Raw genomic sequence first — 20,878 nt, 5'->3', positions numbered from 1 at the left:
AGAAAGTATATAAATTGTTCGCATATTATTACAGAATATCGAACGATTGGTAACAATGCTTTGCCATATGGCTTATCGCAAATCAATTTCATTTTATTTCTATTCAACACTCCACCCAATCCAAATTGCTTTATCCCGGACCCTTTCCATTAATATTTACGCCAATTATCGACGACCGTTGCACGTGACGAAAATATTACGTTACAGACAAGAATTCCATATTGGCGAATTTCATTCGATCGTATTACACAAAATCAGTAAGATATAATACATACGTATTCCTTAAACGATGTTGCTTTGCTGATTCTCTCCGACTTCACGATGAAATCACTTCACTTCACGTGGTTACTTGAACAGTTTCAGATTTTCTACTTTATAAAACGCAATCGTACTCTCGGCGGAAAAGATTAAATGAAACGGATACGAAACGAGAAGCAACGAAATATGACGATCACGGTCGACCCGTGGAACGAACTTTCACGAAATGAGCACTGGTTTTCGAGCAAGTGCAATATCTCGAAAATTTTTAGGAAAACACGTACATATATCGTTGCTGAAACTTCCCATTTGTATTCCATGGTCGTATGATCGCTTAACATGCATCGTAACGAGTCGCATATGTGCAGCTCACCCTGTCGGGCATTTAGTTGCACGATCGTTCGCAACATTCGCGTGATCAGTGATTTGTTGGAGATGGATCACTAAGACAAATTACATATGTGGTTTCGTCGCGGATGAATTTTCTATTCCGTGGCGATTATACAGTCTTGTTCACGTTCTAGTGAATAAAGCAAACGTGTATCTTCAAACATCTCGATTTATTAGCAATGACTTGTGTGATTCTACAAAACACGTGCACTACACGCTTGGTGAAAACCAGGTTAGAAATCTGTACGCCTGTTTCTTTTTCTTTATGATTATAACTAATTATTACGTTTCTGTTACATGTCTGCTCTTTCGTTATGATCATACAGAATGATTGAGAACGTTTCTCAGCAAAGGTAATATTAACGTTTATTTTATTTGCGTAATATTCATATAAATAAGTGCAGAGAAAAAGTGAATTAACATGTCACGTGTGACTGACATTTGATATGACAGGAAAAATATTTTTTAATAAAATTGTGTGCGTTCATAATGCTGTCAACATTAACTGAAAATTTTTTATTCGGGGGATGATAATTATAATTATCAAATTGCATTCCTAGTGTTTCACTCTATTTTATACGGAAATTTATTTCGCGTACTAGTGTGGTTAAACACTGTGAACGTACATCGCGAGCATCCCGACGTGTTTTCTGGCATATTATTTTATTTTCGTTTTATTATATTAGATAATATACATATGTCTAACATTATTAATTGCTGCTAAAATGCAAACGCAGTACAGAAAGACTGTGATTTTACCAAAAATTTACCGAAATATTATAAAGAAAGTCGATTATGACCTCCTATCTTCACAAATTTATTTTTTAAAAGTGAGGTTAGACATACAGTAAATAAAAAATATTGTCTTCGTTATCTTTCTCATCCTCTATTTTTTTGCATTTTAATTGTCAAACGACGTGTATATTATGCGTACAATAGAATAACGAGGAAATTAATCTACCTTTGAAATATTATAGACCGATTACCGCACATGATGATTCAAGGTAGGCCGGCTTTTACATATACACGTCCTTAGCATGTTAGACATGTAAATTCATATTCGGATGAAATTCATTATTTTCGAAATATAAACAACGTTGTTTTACTTTGAGTGCCAAAATTTAATTGTGTAACGAAATAATTGATGTTTTTTGATTTGGTTTATTATGCAAATATTGTTTCAGATTCTTGTACTTATCTGTACTTCATTTTGACGACGTGGAAAGATTCCTTGACACTTCACGGAAATGAAAAGTATCTTTGTAAAATTACAAGCATTCAGTGACGGAAACAGATAAACTACGTCATCGTTTCATTCTACTGTAATCAAGAGAGTAATATAATTATATACTGGTAAGTGGTTATTTATTATTCGGAAACTATAACCTATGAATAAATCAAATCTAATTTCAATTAATTAGCAGTATACTGCAAGATATTTATTTTTAATTTATATCATTTTTTTTTTTCTAGAAAAAACATACATATTCTAGGAACATTGAAAGGAAAGAAAGAAATCAAATGATTGGTATAAAAGTAATTACATATTATTTATGTTAAAATTTTGTATTGCATATCTTTTTTAGAGTTCTTATAACATAATAAATTCGTTATAATAATTCGCAAATATTTTTTCTCGGGAGATGTACACTTGTAATTTACAGAACTTTAATTTACAAACGTAATGTCGTTAATGTAATAAAGAAAGAAAGAAATGAAACCTTTATAATATTTATAACATTTTATTATTTCAATAATATTTCGAAAAAGTCACACTCAATTGTTCCAAATACCTTCTTTGATGCAACAAAATTGAACACGAGAGATTTAAAGAATTATTAACTGATTTCATGCATATAAGCTTTTACTCGACGGTACAAACGCGGAAAAGCGATACATGAAAGCGGTAATCCTGTATTTCAAATGGTAGTTATTGAATTTCATTGCTATAAAATTTTCCGCGATATACCAGTTCAGATGCACGTATGCTATAAACGCTGAAAGTACGATGCATAAGTGCATTTTAACGAACAAATAATTCAGCTGGGACGGTCTTTTATACCTTTTTTGAACTACTAATTGTGTCTCGTATTCATTCTAGGTATTGGCACCCAATAGTTAATATGGAATCATACGCTTGGAACTCAAGAAACAATGGAAGAATTTACTCATCATATCCACGGTAATATTCGTTCAATTCCCTGTTATTATAGTATCAACAACTTCATAATGTAATTTTGTATGAAATTTATGATTATAAAGAATGTATGTAATTGTGTTCGTAAAGATTTTAAACATTGTACTGACACAATATAAAGTTAGTAATACCGAGAAGACTTCTTTATGAGTCAAGCAACGCGCCTTATGGTCACGTGATCAGCTGTTCACGTGACCACAGTGAGGAGCGCGGGGATTGGTCAAGTGGCGGGCGAACAATCACATATAGAGTGGCGCGAGACAAAAGTCGTGGTGCAAAGCGTCAGCGAGTTCAGTGAGCTGGTTCTGTGAGTGACCTTGATCCCCTCGCGAGTTTCTGTGACAGTCCTGTTTGCAAGAAGCCGAACTCGTCAGTACTAATCGAATCATCGTCCCAGAGAGTTACCGGAGCGGGTCTTCCGACACAACGTAGTAAAAAAACAGAGGAAAAGATGAAGATTCTTGGTGGCGTCCTACTCGTCGCGGCGTGCTTCGTCGCATATACACACAGCTTCCCCAGTGAGTATACAATTATGTTATTACGATTAATAAATGAAATCGCCGGTTTTTCGTTCGAATGTGAAGATTTGATTAATAATTTATTCAAAACTCGACAGATGGTTCGGTCGCGTTTCACATGCGGTCGTTATCGTTGTTTGTCTTTCGCGATTCAACGATTCGTGTTACCGTAGTTCTTTCGATTCCCGTCCCCGTAATTCTTTCGATTCGCGTCCCCGTAGTTCTTTCGATTCGCGTGCCCGTAGTTCTTCCGATTTGCGTGCTCGTAGTTCTTCCGATTCGCGTTCCCGTAGTTCACCGACAATTTTTCGAGAGACAGGGACAAGTGTATAAAGAGTCAGTGTATTCGATAGAATTCCTCGGTAGTTGTTAAGGTCATATTCGTGATCTTGTCGCGTGACAGTTGAATAAATGCTATTCGTAGCGAAAGGAGCATGCGTGCACGGTGTACGTGCGGGGGACGAAATATATAGACCGTGTTATAGGGCGTTCGGAAAGTTAGTGCGTATTAGTTAATCAGATGTCGTTCGGTATTCGTACATCTGTGAAGCGTTCATTTTTCTTCGCAGAAATGTTAGAAACTTTGAATCGGAAAATATTATCGTGATCAATGTAGATTCTCTTGTCTTCTATAGGAATATTCGCATTGAATAAATCGGGTGGAATATATACTAAAAATAACTGGAACGAACCGGTTCAGGTAGCAAGCGTGACTCAAACCGTCGTAGCGGCTCGAGAACCAAAACAATCTTTGGTCGACGTAGATCGATTTCTTCGAGGGACATCAAAACAAACCTACAGCGCGGCGATTGAAATACATCGTCGACATTCAATATTTGTCTCCTATAGCGTTCATACGTAAACTTCTTGAAATGTTCGAATAGCGCAACAAATTTGTAACAATAATACGGTTTGACTGTAGCGGTGGAATACATTCAAGGGAGATAGGCTGATTCGTATATAAGATTTCGTAATTTTCCACGCCATAGGCCTATGAATCGGCCATTTTTGGAATAGGTAGGTGTGTGTATATTTGCAAGTGGACTTAACTTTTCTCATACTGGGCGTTTTCGTGCCGGAACAGTGCCATCTTGCTATAAAACTTCGCAAATCAAGAACTGCGCCCGCCTGCCGTTGTTTTATGCAGTTTTATGCGAAAAGTTGTACGTGAGATAGCCGTATGCACAAATACTCGTTTCCTCTTCCTCTTCGTTGGTAAAAGGCGAGCCGGGAATATTGCCAATTGGCATATGTCTACTTTATTTCCTCTGCGGTATAATTCGCATCTTAATATGGCGTATAAATTAAACTTGTATGGTTTAAATCTTCCCTACCGTTGCAGCTTTTTCGAATAAACTGAAATTCAAATTACTTCAGCAAACATACTCCATGTTAATTGCACGGCTTTTTTTTGTTTAAAATTATTTTTTAAATATTAAATTTCAACTGGCAGAAATAATTTAACCGGATAAATAGAACACGGTATCGATTATTTCGAAATACAGATTGCAATATTTCAATTTATTTTTTGAATACGAATATTTCCAAGTTAATTACATAAATTTCGAAATAATAAAAAATCAAACTCTGCTTAGTTTGAAATTTAACAAATGCATGATTTATTCGATTAATTATTTCTATTTACGAAAATGATCGAATCAGTTCGTATCGTGTTATTATAATAATATTGTGCTGCAAAATCGGCACGAGTTATCGGATTATATAGCACAATAAAGACCGCCTTAAACTCGCCGCTTCGAAAGGTCAGAGCAAACGTCGATTTCGCCCACGCGGACGTAAATTAATAAAATCATCAAGGATATAAATAAAAAGCGTCGATTTTTTTCTGCGTAATCGGTTTCGTTGCGATTAGAAACGTTCTAGAAATTTAATTAAAACGATCGATTAACATAAGCAGCGTCCGTCCTTGCACGTGAACCGTCAGTCCTGGTTTCTTTTCTAAGCCGATTATATCGCGATACACAAAGCGTCGATCGGAACGCGGTGCTCGGGGCGCGGCGGCTGTTTGTTACGACCCTATTTCTTTCTCCCCCTCCCTCCGCGCTCCGCATCAAGATGGCGTCACGCGCGGACGGGTTAACCTTACCAAAAACACGTCGACGCATGTCGCGAAGGAAAGGAACCAATATCGTCGGAAGAAAATTTGGTCGAGTGGCACGTCGAAAATACTTGGATCGTTTATGAGATAGAAGGCGGCCGGGATAGTTGGTGAGGCATCCAGACTCCTAGATCCCAGTATGAAATTCACTTGGAGCGTGGACTTTGCTAATTAGTACCGACGTCGTTTTTGCAGGCACGGAAGAACGGAGGAAACTCGTTTAATTGGTGCCATTTCATTCCGAAGATAATTGTCCGGATGAATTTCTGTCGAACCGGAGTTTACTCCAGTTGTAGTTTTGATCCAAGTTTCCTGTCAGTCAAGATTTTGTCGCGTCCCGCCGTGTCCTGGCTTGCTTCATTATTCCGCAAATATGCCTCGCATTGTTATCTGCACTGATGAAAAACTAGGGGAAAAAATGAGAAACGCAGGGATGTATAGAGAGTAAGTCGAGAACGACCGTGTATTGTTATTATGTGCTTTTTGTTCACTTCTTATTCTGATTAAATTTACGTAAATTAATACACGGGAATTAATTCGACAATAGTTTACTTGGTTTCTATAGCGTGCTCTCTCTCTCTCTCTCTCTCTCTCTCTCGCTCTCTCTCTCTCTCTCTCTCTCTCTCTCTCTCTCTCTTTCTCTCTCTCTCTCTCTCTCTCTCTCTTTTTCTCTCTCCTTTCTTTCTTTTCCTTTCTCTGTCTTTCTCTACTAGCTCAGGTTAACAAGGAACGATAATATAATACTATACAGTAATAATGGTATTTCAGGCTATACATATATAATATATGAAATTTATATGTAAAAGAGGGTAATGTGACCGATTAGAATTTAAAAAAAATTATAGTTTCTAAATATGCAGCCACGGACGTTTATCAAAAACAATATTTCTACTTCATAGTGTGCATTTAATTCTGCGATGTGAAAAAGGCGATTGCCTTTTAAATGAATTTTTTCCAGCCGTACAAGTAGCATAACACGTAAACTTGCTACAGGGACGATATTTCCATCAAGAATTTATCAATTTGGACTTTATCTTGGCGGGTTTAACACGGGTTTCATAAAATCCGGTTTATGTAACACGTACGAGTAAAAATCTGTGCAAGTGTTGTAGCACATGTTTACCGGCCAGCGGGTATTCAGAGTAATTTATGGACCGTGTCGTATTGTAGTTAACTCGAACTTCGGGGATGCATATATATTATGCCTGATGGTTAACGTATTTGTTATATGATTTTTCGATGATTCACCGGATGTGAACTTGCTACCTGCGTCACATTATTAATGCTTACCTTACATCCACGTCGCTTATACAATTACTGTACATACCGTGTATTTATGTGCATTTCGTGGTAGTAATATAATTATCTTGGAAAATATAAACACGTTGACACACGTGCCAAGGTATTGTTACGTGTTCGTTGTACCCTGTTAACCGATACATCGTCGAAATAGCACGTTACACACGTGCACACCCGTACACGGTGAATTACAATTCTACGACTCGTATAATATTTTGTTCGTTAATATTTCGTCCTAATTTATTCTCGTTGTTGTCGCGAAATAATTCAAGCTCGTTCCGTTCGTCAAAGCATTTCCATCCCCATGGTTTTCGTCGCACTTCGTTCAATTTCGTTTAATTTCATCGAATTAATCGCTTATAATTATCGAGACAAAGGCAAATTGAAATTTCGAGCATTGCAAACGATTCGAAGAATCTACTCGAGGTGAAGTATCTTCGATAATGTGATTTAAAAACAGGATTGTGAAGCACAAAGGTAAACAGGACACGTAAAAGTAGCCAAGAAATGTCTATTTAGAACAAATAAGCGAATCAACATAGTCGAAGGTAAAATTACACGAACACGTGTACACACGCATGTTTGTTTCAACTTTTCACGAAAGCTATTCTTCGTGTTTACTGTAGATTAAAGAAGATAGCGTGAAATTGTTAACATGGTATAACGCGTACTGTGAAACAAGACTAGTGTCAGGTAAACTGATAGCATCGAAGGTATAGGAATACTGGGAAGATAAGGATAACTAGTCAAAACTTACTCGTGTCTCAATTTGTTTACAACTGGATTCATGTATGTAGAATGAATCACTGTCATCGAAGTTCTGTTCACCTGTGTTACTTGGAAATTCCGTTTATCTGCCTCAAATTTCCTGTTCAATTCTTCACTCATTCCCTTTCCTTGTTATTCTATATATAAATTGGAATAAAATTTATTAGAAGTGTGTTCGAAAATTATTATATTATTAATTATTACTAATTAGATTACTATTTACTAATTAATTAGTTCCCGAATAAATTTTGCATAGGAAAGCTTCGAAATTTTTAAAAATACAGGCGATTCGTAACATAACAGTTGAGTAGCTTTTATTGGTATAATTTCCCAGGAAATTTTGGGAAAATGTAAATTAATATTTCTTCGAGAAAATTAATTTTGTGACTAGAATTTCTGGTAATTCTGTTCGTCGTTTATTTACATATTACAAAGGTATTATCTAATTCCAAACAGTCCATTATAAGAGCAAGCATGATCTTCATAAATATTACATGGACATTGATGTAGAATCGTTTAACCTTAACACTCGTCAAACGACTAGAATATCCGTTTGCCGCGTTTTTCTTCTTATTAGCATTGATAATTACTACACATCGTTCTGAGCGTAATTTCCGCAACTCAGGCCGGTAAATCGATCGTATAAATTGGTAGCACTTATAACGCTACATCCACGTCGTGCCTGACGTTTTGTTCGCGAAAATTCTCTTCTATTTTTCGTCCCAAACTCTCGTTTCACAGTCTACCTCAGAGATTTTCCTTCTTTTGCCACGCTAGAGCTAAGGATCTTTCCTTTGCCCTCGTGCAACCTCAGCACCACACACACCTGCTACTCAGGTTCACGTGAACGGATTTTCTCTTAATTTTTCTTCCCGTGCTTTCTCCACTTTTTCCTATCCCTTAATCCTTCCTGTAGTCCTTCTAAAACCGTATTCAAAGCCTGCGATTTTCCACCGACACGTAGTTTATATTTCGTCATCTCTCACACTATATAAACCCATTTTTTCCTCCTTTTTTCTCTATTTTTTACTTCTCGTTTATTAACTAGGCTCATGGCTCAATCTCATTAATAGAGAAGTAATTATCCTTCTTTTTTCCTATTTTCCCGGGAATTTCCTTGATTTACCTCTTGACGATCATACCTCTAACTAGGCTCATGGCTCAATCTCATTAATAGAGAAGTAATTATCCTTCTTTTTTCCTATTTTCCTGGGATTTCCTTGATTTACCTCTTGACGATCATACCTTTGTTAGTACGGTTTCGATTTTATATAAAATTTCCGTTATCCCGTGTTAAAAGGATTTTATTTTATTCACTGAGATTATACCTGATGTAGTGCATTCGAATTTTTTAAAATACCAGTTTCTTCGTCATTTGTTAAATGAATAATAAAAAGATTCGGAGAAACTGTTGACAATTTTTATAAAATAACTCGATTTGTAAGGAGTTAGGAAAGTGTGACTTTAAATACTAATTCAGCTATTTTTCAGAAAAGATGAGTATATTAATCAACCCGAAGTGTGAGGTAACAAAGAAAGGAAGAATTTGGTAGAGGTCGACGATTCCAGGACTCGAAAGGCTCTCATCTCTTCGCGTCTTCAGCCAGCTGAAAATGCATTTCTTGCTAAGCCTATAATTCGTCGTCCCCGACACGCACATCCATTGGAATAAATGGTTGCAGCCGTCGCTTCAACGGACCTATTGGACTTAACTCGATATTTCTTCTGCCGTCAAATAACTTTCGTTTAGCCGGGATTGATTTCGTTTGCCAGGCGGTCCGTTTGCCGGCCGCGAATCGCGCAAATACGCGAATTAATTCGCGACAAAAGGGGCCAGGGGCTTTCTAGCCTGCGTTTAATTATGTCGCGAGCAGGATACACGACTAATTAACTTCGACGTCGTTCAATCGTTAATTAGTTTATCCAGCATATCGGGCCAGGGACTGCTTTTCTTTTTATGTGCCCGGCTACGTTCAACCTCCACTTATTCCTCTATCGCTGCACACGTATTTACGCATCCGTTGCGAACGTAAATGGATGTTTGCGCTTCCTCGCGTCGTTTCGCGTCATGCTCAGTTGCCCAGTTTATTGTATACGTATACCTTTGCTCGCTATCTACCGGCTTAATAACCTTCTGCGTTAAAACGCCGGCCAACGGCAAGAATATCACTCGAGCTAGGCTCGTTGCGTTGAATTTTAATCTCACCGTCGTGATCAGTTTGCACGGGCAGCTTCGTCTATTCGATGCCTAGCTGGGAAATTTGTGAACAATCGAATGTTCAGGATTGTTTGCGTTTACGTGACGTGTACGCGGATGAGTTGATGATCAGCTTGGGAGGCTATGTCTGTGGAAGGTCTTGCTGGAGAGGGCTTTGCTAGTTGGATTTGTAGGATAATGAAAAGAGGCACGAAATTGGTTAGGTTCATATTTGTGAATCTAGTTGCGCACTTTGGGATTATGTAGGTATTTCATGTTTGAATGGAACATACGGAGAAGTAGTTTGAAAATTGGATAGGTTGAGTGATTGTGAAGAGTGTATGTGTGAATTGATAGGTAATAGTCTTGTAAGAATTGTATTAGGGGTATGTTGATTTGATATCCGATAATGGGAAGGAAATTTGTTAATAATTGTATATAAGGACAATGAAATTATGTTAAAATTTTAAATCAGTTACTCGTCTGAGAATGTATGTGTGAATTGATAGGTGATAGCCTTGAAAGAATTGTATTAGGGGTATATTTATTTGATATTTGATAATGGGGAGGAAATTTGTAAATAATTGTGTATAGGGAGAATGAAATTATGTCAAAATTTTAAATCTGTTACTTCTCTGTTTGATGTTTGAATGAGAAATTTATAAAAGTTTGTGGGTGGTTTAATTTTAATAGGAATAAAAAAGTGATAGAAGAGTACAGTGGTCTCATAAGTACAGTGTGTTTAATATGATAATATTTGATCTGATTTATGCTTTAATTGGAGCTTTAGATAAAGGCTAAGATAGGATTTACTTTCTTTAGGCTTGGTTTGGTTCATGTACTTTTAAACTTGCTACCAGAGACACACCTGTGTACAAAATAGAATGTAATTCTATTATTTCCTTAACAAAGATGCGTATCAAGGTATAATAATACAATGAAGATGTGCTTCGTTTGTCAGTGAGTAAACAGTTGATAACTGTTCGTCATCTGCAGACACAAATACAGAAACAACGTATTCCTCGAACCATTACGAATCAAATTTGCATTGCGATTTACTCCGCTTTGTTGAATTATCTTTGAAAGCCATTAACAAAATACCTAATTAAACGGGATATTTTCTCATGAAAATCCCAGTAAATCATTACATGCGTGCATTTCGAAGCATCATTAGCAGTAATCAACGCAATATTTTCATCGATATTACTTTATCATTTCTACAAACATATTCCAATTCTTTCATAAATCGATCTTTAACACACTCACTGATAACGAAGGTCATTGATCTTTACGTTTTATCTTTGTTAGTTATAAGTGAATCACGCATTGATAGCGGATGATAGTTGGATAAATAACTCAGTTTGAAATTTCATATCGTCAATATTTATTCAAAAATCTATCGTGTCGTTTCAATCTTTGCGGTGCAAGTCGCATTCGAAGTTTTACCCTAACTATTTCATAGTCAAGAACTTGCTGACAAATAGAAGGTCGAGTGCAACTCGATGTGGGTCTACGAAGGGTTAAACAAATCCGGTGAACCTTCATCTCCAATACTTTCGTTCGACAACCAACCCAATTATCCTATTCCCCGACCCATCGTGCACCCAGACCATTCTAATCTCTCCACCATTGGAGCTACTTAAACCCTTCACCTGTACCCTTCAATTCTCAGTCAAGTTCACCACTCGCAATGGGGGGGACATTGCGGGGACGGCCATCTCCACTCGACAACGTCCCTTTTGCATGGATCATCGAAGAGGCCAATCCTCGGTTCTCATGAGACATGCACCACGCAGACTGAACGTTTCCATCTTCGCTGTTGGCACTCGGATAAACGATTACGTGATCTTCCAGGGTGACTGTGTCGTGTCCCGGTATATACACCGGGCCATGTGTATACACCGTTGTATACATCCGTGAACGAAAAGCAGCCACGGATTATGGGCAACTCGTATTATTTTGCTGTCGAGAACAGGTCTGCCAGCCGTTGACGTAGTAGTATGTTCGGCTCGCCTTGAGTGGCAGTGGCAGCGCACAATATGCGGCCATTAGGTATGCCGGCCGCATCGCGGCACTACCGCCTTCGAGTAATTTAAATGAAAAAAGGGGGTACACCCTCAGCCACTTTGCCTGGCCAGCGTGCTTTTTCCCCGCTGATGATCGCCGCATCCGTTCACCGGCCCGTGCTTTAGCTCGGTTCTAACACGTTCGCCTGCTACCTCTCTCTCTCCTCAGGAGGGTCAATTTAGCGCACGATCATCAGCCACGTTATCAACGATTGTGTTTATGATCATGGGAACTCCCAGGACGCGTGATAGTCGTCGTCACAGGTCGATGGGGGCGATAAGATATAGTCGTATCTTTTGGCTAGCTTATCCTGTCAGCCGTGTATCCGCTAGGTGCAACGTCGGCATGCCTTGTTGCCAGGCTAGGTACCTGGACACTTGGTTCGGTGAAAACTGGTAGAACGACACGCGAATAGAACAGAACTGGAATACAGTTTTCTAATCCCTGTACGGTTAGGAAAGGAGAACCTGGATCTGCACGCGAGGACGTTTGATCAGGAGACTTTTAGAATTCGTCTCTAGACACTGATGTTTAACTTGGCTGCAGACGTGGCACTGATCACGCGAATATTTCATATTTCCTGGGTGAACGACATCGTTTTGGCACCATCTAGCCGTGTTGAGTAAATGTTTCGTTGGACGACAGAGTCATTTGCTCAGACGTCTCAGCTGCTTTGCGTAACGCGTTATCTTTGGACCAAGTTTGGGTTAGGCTTGGATATATATAGCTGGATTTGTCTTTTTATCTCCTGAGCTTTTCTACAAATAGACTAACCTCGTCGAAATAGTGAACCTAGATCTTTGATCGTATTTCTTCTGATGCATTCAGCGGAGGATTTCGTAGAGATTAGAGCGTTAAATATACTCCTAGACGACAGAATTGTTTGCACACTTCAAGTGTTTCATCTGTCAATAGGAGACAAGTTTGTTTTCCTCTTAAGTACTATCTTTATCTTTTGTTCCTTTTTGCAGACAATTTATCTATGTCTTAGACGATCGTCTTACACGCTACGTTATTTCGCTAAGCCAGAGTTAAAGGAACGGTCTCGAAGGTCGCTGGAGTATGCATCCCAGGAAGTTATAGAAGTTGACTCGATACGCACTATCGTTGGAACGAATTACTCAGAGTCGATCGGCTGAAGTGCTCCTGACACTTGGACAGGATCAGGGAATGGGGCTCCTGTTTGCCACCGTGCAATCCGAAGTTGCAAACCGAAATCGGTCAAAACTATATCCTAAGCGCATTACCCGTGTGATGCATAGCACCTTTTCTTCGCGTATAGCAAAACGCTGTCAATGTTAATGTTCAGGAACGCATCTAGAAGCCTCCTATCAGTTTAGTACCAATCTTTTCTACTTAATCTCTACACTGAGTCATTAGATTCGAATGCACTACCCATACCTTTTCTTCGCGTATAGCAAAACGCTGTCAATGTCAATGTTCAGGAACGCATCTAGAAGCCTCCTATTAATCTAATACTAATCTTTTCTACTTAATCTGTACACTGAGTCATTAGATTCTAATGGATTACCCATGTGTCGCATACCACCTTTTTTTCGCGTATAGCAAAACGCTGTCAATGTCAATGTTCAGGAACGCATCTAGAAGTCTCCTATTAGTCTAATACCAATCTTTTCTACTTAATCTCTACACTGAGTCATTAGATTCGAATGCACTACCCATACCTTTTCTTCGCGTATAGCAAAACGCTGTCAATGTCAATGTTCAGGAACGCATCTAGAAGCCTCCTATTAATCTAATACTAATCTTTTCTACTTAATCTGTACACTGAGTCATTAGATTCTAATGCATTACCCATGTGTCGCATATCACCTTTTTTCCGCGTATAGCAAAACGCTGTCAATGTCAATGTTCAGGAACGCATTTAGAAGCCTCCTATTAGTCTAATACCAATCTTTTCTACTTAATTTCTACATTGAGACATTAGATTTGAATGCACTGTCTTAAATTATGAATCGACCTATGCGTGCACACTTCATTGTCATATTATCTTGTTACACTTTGACATACATTTTCCAGTCACTGTTGTGACTCAGCCGCGTTACATAGTACGAGCGAGGAAATTAAACTCATTAAATATTCCGATGAGGGGACACAAGACTACTCTTTGTGCCAAAATTATCGTTTCCAGAATCTATTTTGAACGAATATCTTTGTTTCTCTTGACAATGACTGTAAAGTCTCGAGCTCATAAACTTTCCAAGCGTAGCCTGATCCAAGTTTCTATTTCGACTTTCGACACGTGCAAACTTTAAGGTCCAATTTTACGATCTCGTATCGTTTTAACAGAGACTGTGCCCTGGGATTAAATTTGTGACGCGTTTAACTGCTTGTCGAGGCTAGATCGGTGGGTCATTTGCATCTGGTATCCCGATATCTTCTGATATTTCAATGTCGCGTTACGTAAGCGAAATTCGTGGTGTTTTATAGAGAGGGAAAGAAAGGAAGATGCTCGTTGCAAGCAAGATGGCTGGAACATACAGTCGGGGATTTATAATTCCGTAAACTGCGCGAGGACAATACTCTGTACTCAACAGGACATGAGATACTTACATCTGCGAGCTGCTCGTGCTCTGTGTCCCAGATAACTTGCGATGTATCGCTAGAAAGGACGTGTTAGGATTGAACTTTTGTTCCATCTTCGAACTACCTTACGTGCAACTTACATTTAAGTCGAGAGGCAATCGCACTGGCGCTGCACCTTTTTCGAAATCGATAGCCACGTCGGTGAAATCATACGGTTCTAGAAACTTCTAGGTTTGGATGACAAGTAATCGAAAAATCGGATTAAATTATACCTTTCTTTAATTAAATCGAGGTATTAAAATAATTTATTTAAACATCTTGATACTTCACTCGAGATAAAAATAAAAATCGAATGCAGGAAGTTTATAATTTTTAAATTAGGGATATTACAATTTTATAATATTATTATAATTTTAAATTATAATTTTATTATAATTTTTAAATTAGGGATATTGGGATAATAATTCGCTCGATTTACCAGAAATGAAGTTTATGATAATTTACGTATCTTAATTAAGAGTTGTTTTAAATTTATATCTGAATTCTATTAAAGTTATGATAAAAATCAAAGTTACGTTAAATTTAGAAAGAAATCGGGAATTTATAATTCTATATTTCTGAAAATATTACAAAATACTTGCACGAATTTTAGAAACCTGTTGTATATAGATTGTTCGAGTTGCTAGCTGAGTGAATTATTTTCAAACTTATCCAACGCATCGGCGTGAGGTAAAATATGTCGAACGAGGTTACAAAATTTTGCACGTTATTACGGGACGTATTAAAGCAACGTTATACGGATTTTAATGTTCCGAATACACGTGTAGGAGCCGTGTGTCCGTCGTGCGTCGATTCGACGCACCGGAAACGCGTGTAATAAATCCAGCGTAACGCCGCCATTACATAAAAACGCGAGGCGGCTATCGGCCACGGCATTGTTTAAAATATGCATATGTATATTATTACACGAAGTGCATGGGGCGCACTCTCGTGATTACACGGTTTCGTAACGCGTCTTTGAAAGCAGTGCGCTGCTGATATATGGAAATAAGAAGTAAATTAGCGTTTTCCGTGGTGGATGCACCGAGGAAGGTGAAGCGTCTGGGACGTAATAATTGAATATCTTGTTGGCCCGTATTATGCACACGGGAAACGTATAAATTTTTTAAACCGTCAAAAATTCAATTTTCATCTATGAAGTTAACGATCAACGCAGTTCGCTCTTCTATTTATGTACCTGTTTGATAATTAAGTCGAGATTGTATTATCATCTTTACCGTCGACGTACGAAATTGCTCGTGTAATTAGTATTCCGTTTGCGCGGGAAATTTTTTTAAGTGGAAGATAGCTGATTCTTGTAATGGCGAGATAACGCGAGTTTATTCTCCTACCGAATAATACAAATTTTCGGTGAACATTCGTTCTATTTGTTATAAATGAATACGAGGCTTTTAATCCTCCGTCGTGTAATTTATCCACGCTATATGTCGGTGTATTTTTCAAATTATTCCCGTTAATCGTTATTTAATTAATCGAGTAATTTATACCGGTTAGTAGTTTTTAGTTCACGGTGGATTGCAGGAACGCATGAAAAATGGCTGCTTGTGAATTTGACATTGCGTTAAACGATAAAGGTGGCCGAAATCGCGCGCTCCGCATTAAAGTCGTTAACTACCTGTTAATTATAATGAGTCAGCGAAAACTGTCATGTAACTACAGTCATATTTCATTACGAGTGAAGTTACATCCTGCGAAGCATGTAACTTGATTGCATTCCGAGCACTCATTGCCGATCAAACGCTTTTGATTGCGAGCATGTGCTGCAATTTTGTTTTATCGCTTCGAGGTGCAAAGCTGCCCTACACACGGGTTATTCGGGGCAGAGAAAATTTTCTTTCGCGACCATTTATCAGCGCCATGAATACGGAGATAGACGAAATTAACATTTCAAACTCGATAGATACGAATTCGTTGAGAAAATCAGCCTCTTAATAGTAAATAAACTAACAATAACATTCAAACAAGGTTACAAATAATTTCTAAAATTTTATTTTTTAATTAAAAAGATTTTTGTATATTTAAATTTTTTAATTTATAAGACATTTCGTTTCGAAATTTAAGCAGATGTACTTAACAATAGTATTTGGCAACTGCACTCTGATTCAGTCTCTGAATCAGTCTTGCACAGTGGTAGTAAGCATTCGTGAATCTTGTTTGTTAAAGTCATCGCACTCGAAACTTCCAACGCGTTTCAATATTGTCTTCGTAATGCATCGTAAACAACGTTATAATACGGTATTAAACATTCGCGAAAACAGGAATATTACGTGTTTTATGAAGAGACGGAGATAGAGGAGAGAACAGAGGTGGAGAAAAAAGGAGGACGAAAGTATCTTTAAAACGTTCTGCTCCTCCTAACAAGATCTTAATAAGGCGTGAAAACTTTTCAGCGTAATGTAATTTCGCGAAACTTTTCACGTGAAACTTCTCATATTAACGCTTCGATTCGCGCCAGGCGAGACCGGATAACACCTTCGCGAAAACGATTGGTTAAACAGACTTCTGGAGGAGACCTTAACGGTGAAGATAGCCGGCTAATTTTTACCGATCGTTATCAAACTAATTTAATAGAAACGAGACGAGACGATGCTGTCAATAATAACGGTGTGCACAAATTTCTGCTAAATTGCACCAGTTGTGTACTAAATTAATCCCGTGACTTATGACTCTTCTAATGACTATGTATGCTGGTTATTAGCATCCAGCGTTAAAATTCTCTTCCATAATCTTCGATATAACGTGCAACTTCATCGCGAATATAATGCCAGTTAAAGGTGTATTAAAATATTCAAATACTCTCTTGCCCCGTGCCATATAGCACGAACCATAATATGAGATCGTAAAATCAGCGGGGGGGTAACCTCCCATAGCGTTCCGCGAGTTAGAACTATAACACAGACGTGAATTTATATTTCTCGAATTTAATTTAATATATTTAATACGATTCTCCATTCAAGATTTCCTCGTGTTAGAGTATCGAGTAATATTTGCAGTCTTTCTACGTGCAAATAAAGTACCGTTAAGTTATGACCATACCGGCGTTTACGAAGAGCTCGTGAACAGTTAGCAAACAGTTTCAGCCAGTGTGAACGCGGCATTAGTTATAAGGCGCCATATTTTTATTTTACGGTACCCTAAAACAAAATTCAACGCACGGTTCGGAGTTCGACGTCAGTTGGTTCCGCTTGTTGATAGTTTACGATCCTCGCTATACCACGACCCGTATTATAACTTCGTGATGTATCGAAAACACGAATATCGGTGTCTAGAAACAATTCTAGTCTCTAGATTACATTCGACGTGTAACCATGCTTAAATTCGGCTACGTAACCTACAAATTTGAATTGTTAGAAATAAACGAGACGAAAAGAAAAAAAAAAATATTAAAAAATTGATACACATCGCGAAGAAGAATGGAAAAAAATGTCACGCTGAAATGTAACGCGGCTGGATGCTCGGATCGTCATTTCGATTTTACGCTACGTACAAAGAATTATGGAAGCGTTCGTTCGGTCAGTCGACAGACAATCCGATTACCGGCGAGTTGCGAAGCCATAAACTTCGACCCCTGTGGCCGCTAACTATCGAGTAATTATGAATAGTCGAGTGCATATCGCACGCGGAAATCGGAATTGAATTGGTTTAGTTGGAAATTCATTTGGAGGCAATCATAGGTTCGGGTCCCTCTATTATCCCCCACTTTTCTGCCCGGAGCTTCTTCTCTCGGTCGCCAGTGTCGCTGCGGTCGCGTGCCGCGATGGCGTCACCGTGCACGCGGAAGCGTTTCTTCGTTGAATGCAGAGACGAGGGACATACTAGAGCCGGTTGAAACGATGTGCAATTATTCGAGTACCAAGAAATATTCCTCGAGTGAACGTACTTGTTCGAGGAGCAACTATCACGCTCGACGCGAACGTTGTTTAGAACGTTAACGGTATACAATTAGCAGTTCCGTGTGTATCGTGTAGTTAATAATCCACGAAGACGCGAATGAAGTCAGAGGAAGCGTTCTGATTGACGTTGACTCATCGTTGAGCCACTTTACACGAATGACGTAATTTGCCTTATCCTCTCGACTTTTAATTCTATTTCTCGTGTCGAGAGTTCAAACCGTTATTTGCGAGATTAGTATCTAGTCACGGAATACCTTATCAACCTCTCAATTTCTTCTGCTGTTATTGATAAACCCGTGAATAAATTGCGCCCTCGTACCGCGCCATCTCTGCGTCACAAATTTTCCCGTCCACCGGCAATCACCTGTACGCGTAATTATTAGCAATTCACCGATAAGTGCTAAATATGGAAATACAGGGAATATTCCATGATCTATAGATAAGTCGATATGAACTTGTGTGTACGATTTGAACCTGCATTCACCCTTGCACTCGAGGTCTTTCGTAATTCACTGTAACAGCTATAACAATTGGGAGTACGAGGATCTCATTATTGACACGCTAATAAAGCTTTAGGAAAGCTTAGGAAAGAATTTATATCTTCATAAATTTTCATACAAACGAACGATATCCTGATATATGTATATTTACAGAAGCCATGCAGAAGATTTAATCAGACATGTCTTATCCCTGGGTAATTCAGAATACTATACGAGATGCAGATTAGCGACGAAAGTGTTAACGTTCGGACATCGATAAAAACTAGTTTCCAAACGCCATTGCAGTCCCGTGTAATTACGACGGTAGCCCCGTTTTTGCTCGTTAACGCAGGTATTCTCTAAATTTTACTTCCGTAAATCGGTACAGCTGTGCGGTGTGCACACTCGAAGTTCAAGTGCATAAACGAGCACCCTTTATACTTGGATATGTAGCCGCGAGAACGAAACTATTTAACGCTGATAGGAACGTGTAGGAATTCATCATCGAACCTCTTACGGCTCTCACGCCACGAACATTGCATGTGCGATGATTCGACGCGACCGTCATTCGTTTCTTTCTTCCCTTTTTCGCTATTTTCCTCGCGTCTTCTTCGTCGGGAATCTTAGCCGCGCCATCTAGGGTTACATAACCTCAAAACGCGCAAATGGCGGTACCGTAGTTAATAAGATGTCGGCGCGCTACGCTCGATGTTTTCTTAATCGTTTCTGCCGCGTTTTCGTCGTCGGGAATCTTCGCTGCGCCATCTAGGGTTACATAACCTCAAAACGCGCAGATGGCGGTACGGTAGTTAATAAGATGACTCGGTACGCCCGATGTTTTCTTAATCGTTTCTGTTGCGTTCTCGTTCACAGAAAATTGCGTCGAAATGACGTCGATTAAACGCGAATCGGGTGTCGGATTAAATCGATGCGTCGTTTAGCAGGTTATGTTGATCGGTTTCGCTTACAGTGGCCGCGTAATCGCGTATCAGGTTCATGGTGAATTTTTAAAATTCAATTCACGTGCATTTCGTTTGATATGGAATACGATACGCAGTGGGGTTTCTATTGCGCGGCTAGTTAATATCGGGGTACTTGCCGATTATCGAATCGATGCGCCTCGATCCAACCGATCCCGTTCCTATCCTTTTCTTTTTTATTTTTATTTTCGTCCCGGTTTGTCCCCGGTCAGTTTTCCCTTTCGGTCCCTTTTCCCCGGTTACGATTTAGCGATTTTATAGGAATAGCGATATTCGTGAAATTCTCAGCGTGGGATTTTCCACGAGATCTTTTCCCTGGCCTCCGTTCTCCTGCCTCCTTTGGGTATAATATCGCTACGCTTTTGGATTGGGATTCTTGAATCGAATCGATATCAGCTTTGCCTGATATTCCTTCGTTTCTCTCTTCCTATCTTCTAGCTCCTCGCGTGTAACAATGTCGGAATTTTTTCTTCCTTTTTTTAATTTTAACGCCGCGTTGACGTCGCGAGGCGATCGATCATCGACGTTTATACAAATATTCAGGATATTCGATATATTTTCTTTGCTGCCGAAAACTCCATTTCGTAAGTTGGCAAGTGTGGACTGTCTTCGGAAGTTCTCGTCCCCTTTACAAAAATATAGCAAACAGACTTAAGGGTTAAGGTATAGTGGTACTTAATACGACAACGTGGAGGAATGTTTCTTGAAAGTATTCCCCGCGTTCTGGAAAATTTCGTAATTTCGATAATTAATGGAATCTCTGGAATGAACTTACCTACCTTTTTAATCACCTTCCAACGACCCCACGGGTGCATGGTTGCCCATAAATCTTGGGAGATCGAACTTCTGGAATCAAATTGATTCGCTCCTTTCTTTCGTCCCCTAGCCAAACCGATACTAATCACGGCAAAGTATACCTACAGCGATAAATCCTGCAGCTTCCTCCACATCCTCTGATCCCCTCGCAGCTAGGGCAACGACACTCGTAAATTCTCTGGCGATCGATTTGTCCGTATTTTTGTTATTCCCGGTCGTCTTATCCTTTCGCCTCGCACCCCTCTAATTACGAGTCAGCAATCCTAGAAGAACCGTGGGTACACTTCTAG

The 20,878-nt window shown here is 38.9% G+C and overlaps 1 protein-coding gene across 1 annotated transcript in view; it reads left to right on the top strand.

Moving 5' to 3' along the window:
* Nucleotides 1-3,108: 3,108 nt before the first annotated feature.
* The window catches only part of LOC108550415 (icarapin-like), a 67,070-nt gene continuing 49,300 nt past the window's right edge, over nucleotides 3,109-20,878 (top strand). The window contains exon 1 of the mRNA XM_017904159.1: nucleotides 3,109-3,363. Within this exon, the coding sequence (XP_017759648.1) occupies nucleotides 3,297-3,363 (67 nt within the window). The 5' untranslated portion in view covers nucleotides 3,109-3,296. The remainder of the gene's footprint in view (nucleotides 3,364-20,878) is intronic.

Source organism: Eufriesea mexicana, unplaced genomic scaffold (assembly GCF_001483705.2).
Source record: "Eufriesea mexicana isolate 0111107269 unplaced genomic scaffold, ASM148370v2 scaffold2824, whole genome shotgun sequence".
Classification (NCBI taxonomy): Eukaryota; Metazoa; Arthropoda; class Insecta; order Hymenoptera; family Apidae; genus Eufriesea; species Eufriesea mexicana.
The sequence above is the reverse complement of the archived record's forward strand: the minus strand, read 5'-3'. Positions and strand labels throughout refer to the sequence as shown.